This window comes from Orycteropus afer, unplaced genomic scaffold (assembly GCF_000298275.1).
Source record: "Orycteropus afer afer isolate SDZICR_OR568_19922 unplaced genomic scaffold, OryAfe1.0 scaffold00048, whole genome shotgun sequence".
Lineage (NCBI taxonomy): Eukaryota > Metazoa > Chordata > Mammalia > Tubulidentata > Orycteropodidae > Orycteropus > Orycteropus afer.
The window spans coordinates 14912955-14916005 of NW_006921635.1; the positions used below are offsets into that span (position 1 = coordinate 14912955).

Consider the following 3051-nt stretch of genomic DNA (forward strand, 5'->3'; position numbering starts at 1 on the left):
TGGGGCAGGAACCAGTCCTGAGTGGTGTGGACAGAGGTGACCCGGCGTGGAGCGTGGGGTGGGAACCAGTCCCGAGTGGTGTGGACAGAGGTGACTTGGTGTGGAGCGTGGGGCGGGACCCACTCTTGAGTAACTTGAATGTGTGAGGTCTCCTAAGTGGGGAGACCACTCCTGAGCTCTTGTGCAGACCTCAGCCAGGCTGGGTCTTGAATGTCTAGACTCAGGGACCATGGGTGGGTATGGGGTGGGGTCACACGGTTGAAGTCTCTGCAGATACTTGCTAAGGGCCAGGAGGGCCTGGGGGTGATTTGGGACGGGCACTGGCCCCAGCAGCGGCCTCTTACCGTGATGTCCTCCCCCTGGGCCAGGTGAAGAAGATGGGTGAACTTGGACTCCTGGCCATGGACGTGCCTGAGGAGCTGGGCGGTGCTGGCCTCGACTACCTGGCCTACGCCATTGCCATGGAGGAGATTAGCAGGGGCTGTGCTTCTGCTGGGGTCATCATGAGCGTCAACAACGTGCGTGCCCCCCGGCCCTGGGGATGCCCAGCGGGGGGTCTGTATGGGCGGGCACCTAGGGGGTTCCCAGACTTGGCTGCTGGGACACTTGTCTGGGCTTGGCCCTGCTGGGTCATCACCAGAGAGGATGGGGTGGCTGGGCGTGAAGGTTCTGACTGCCCCCTGTTCCCAGTCGCTCTATCTGGGGCCTGTCATGAAGTTCGGCTCCCAGGAGCAGAAGCGGCAGTGGGTCACTCCTTTCACCAGCGGTGACAAAATTGGCTGCTTCGCCCTCAGTGAACCAGGTAACTCAGTGGGCAGTGGGTCTTGGCCCAGCCTGTCCCTTCCCTTGGCCCAGAATCAGGGTAACAAACTCAGATCGGGGCTGGGATGTTCTCAGGGGAGAGGCAGGAGCCTCGGCTTGTGTGGACAGCTGGTCACCCTCTGTCTCTGGACCTTGTGAGGAGGGCTTTGTCCTGGCGTCCCTGTGTGGGAAGGTGCCCACCCCCTGCCTGCCCTCTGTACCTTCCGGAGCTGGCGGCCTGGTACCATCTTGAGCCTGGGTTGGAGGGTCTCTGGTGCTCACTGGCGAGGGGGCGGAGTGGGATGAGGGGGCGGCAGCGCCCTCTGGTGGGAGGAGGCAGCCTTGGTCTCCGTGCGCACAGGGAACGGCAGCGACGCAGGCGCCGCCTCCACCACGGCCCGCGCAGACGGTGACTCGTGGGTCTTGAATGGTACCAAGGCCTGGATCACTAACTCCTGGGAAGCTTCTGCCGCAGTGGTCTTTGCCAGCACGGACAAGTCCCGGCAAAATAAGGTAGGCGCCCCAGAGAGGGGCCGCTGGGACCCCCGGCAGCGATCACTTTGCAGTTTCTAGATCCAGGCTTCTCAGCTTCTCCCTGGAACTTGGGCCCACCTGGCGGCTGTTCCTGCCTCGGGGAGCCGGGGCCGCCCCTCCGTCCCCGGCGGCTCATCCACCGAGGACCAGCAGAGGGCGCTGTGGCCTGCAGTTCCGAGGGCGGAGGAGGGAGGGGCTCGCCGCTGTTTGCTGTTTGGTGTGTAAGGGGCGTGGCTGAAAATACTCGGGTCTGCATCTTCTCAGGGTATCAGCGCCTTCCTGGTTCCCATGCCAACGCCAGGGCTCACACTGGGCAAGAAGGAGGACAAGCTGGGTATCCGGGCTTCATCCACGGCCAACCTCATCTTTGAGGACTGTCGCATCCCCAAGGACAACCTGCTGGGGGAGCCGGGAATGGGCTTCAAGATCGCCATGGTGAGTCTGGGAAAGGGGGCCCTGACTGGGGACGGGGACCCTGGGGAGAGGCTCAGCCGCTGACCGTGCTGTTCCTGCAGCAAACCCTGGACATGGGCCGTATCGGCATCGCCTCCCAGGCCCTGGGCATCGCTCAGGCTGCACTCGACTGTGCCGTGACCTACGCCGAGAACCGCAGGGCCTTTGGGGCACCCATCACCAAGCTCCAGGGCATTCAGGTACTGGGTGGACTTCGGGGTGTAGACACAGCCAGCTCCCAGCAGAGACTGTCCCCACCCCACCCCCACCTCCTCCGCCCGCTGCTCCTTGGAGGGAGGCGTGAGGGCCGACTGGTCTTGGGGGCTGGCTCGTTACAGTTCAAGTTGGCTGACATGGCCCTGGCCCTGGAGAGTGCCCGGCTGCTGACCTGGCGTGCTGCCATGTTGAAGGACAATAAGAAGCCTTTCACCAAGGTGCCTGTGGGGAGGGGTCTCCCGAGGCCCCGAGCTCGGTGGGCCGAGGGCCTGAGGGGCCAGGTGGTGGGTTTCAGTTCTGTGGCCTCTGTGGGTCAGAGATGAGGGTGGGCCTGCGGGTTTTCACTCCAAAGGGGGCTCCCCAGGACCGTCCCCCGAGGAAACTCTGACCCTGCCACTCCCTGTGCTCAGGAGGCTGCCATGGCCAAGCTGGCTGCATCGGAGGCTGCCACCGCCATCAGCCACCAGGTGAGTCTCCCAGGGGTATGTCCCAGCTGCGGCTCCCCCAGCTGGTCACCTCAGGTGGCTGGATATGGCCCTTTCCTCCCCGGGGGGGGGGGGGTCTTCTTTTCTCTCCCCTGAGCCCCTCCCCCCCGCCGTAGGCCATGCAGATCCTCGGTGGCATGGGGTATGTGACGGAGATGCCAGCTGAGCGACACTACCGCGACGCCCGCATCACCGAGATCTACGAAGGCACCAGCGAGATCCAGAGGCTGGTGATTGCCGGGAACCTGCTCAAGAGCTACCGGAGCTGAGCCCCCCCCCGCGGGGAGTCAGGCTGGCCTGGGACCTCAGTCGTGACTCCTCCTCGGAGAGCCTGGGCCATGCTCCCTGATCCGGGCTGGCTGGAGGGGGCTTCTGCTGATGCCCCACACCTCCCCCCAAACCCACACTGCCTGGGAGCAAGTCTCAGGGACTCCAGTCAGCTCAGCTTCCTGGCTTTGCTACCTCCTCTCTACCACCGTGCCTCAGTTTCTCCATCTGCGTGAAAATGGCCTCCTGGGGGAGGCAAGAGGGGGGCTTCATGGCCCTGTGGCCGGCTTCCTGT

The 3051-nt window shown here is 64.2% G+C and overlaps 1 protein-coding gene across 1 annotated transcript; it reads left to right on the top strand.

The window, feature by feature from the left end:
• The first annotated feature begins 229 nt into the window (after positions 1 to 229).
• ACADS (acyl-CoA dehydrogenase short chain) lies at positions 230 to 2758 on the top strand. The gene is made up of 9 exons (XM_042780617.1): positions 230 to 244; positions 369 to 518; positions 691 to 802; positions 1163 to 1314; positions 1600 to 1770; positions 1851 to 1988; positions 2127 to 2222; positions 2415 to 2471; positions 2606 to 2758. The coding sequence occupies exons 1-9, from the start codon at positions 230 to 232 to the stop codon at positions 2756 to 2758; spliced, it is 1044 nt and encodes a 347-aa protein (XP_042636551.1).
• Positions 2759 to 3051: the final 293 nt, after the last annotated feature.

Bases quoted from the DNA above. Each gene is read 5' to 3' on its own strand.
- ACADS (XM_042780617.1), top strand. The intron at 1,315-1,599 runs GTAGGCGCCCCA...GCATCTTCTCAG, and splicing joins ACAAGTCCCGGCAAAATAAG to GGTATCAGCGCCTTCCTGGT. The intron at 2,472-2,605 runs GTGAGTCTCCCA...CCCCCGCCGTAG, and splicing joins CCACCGCCATCAGCCACCAG to GCCATGCAGATCCTCGGTGG.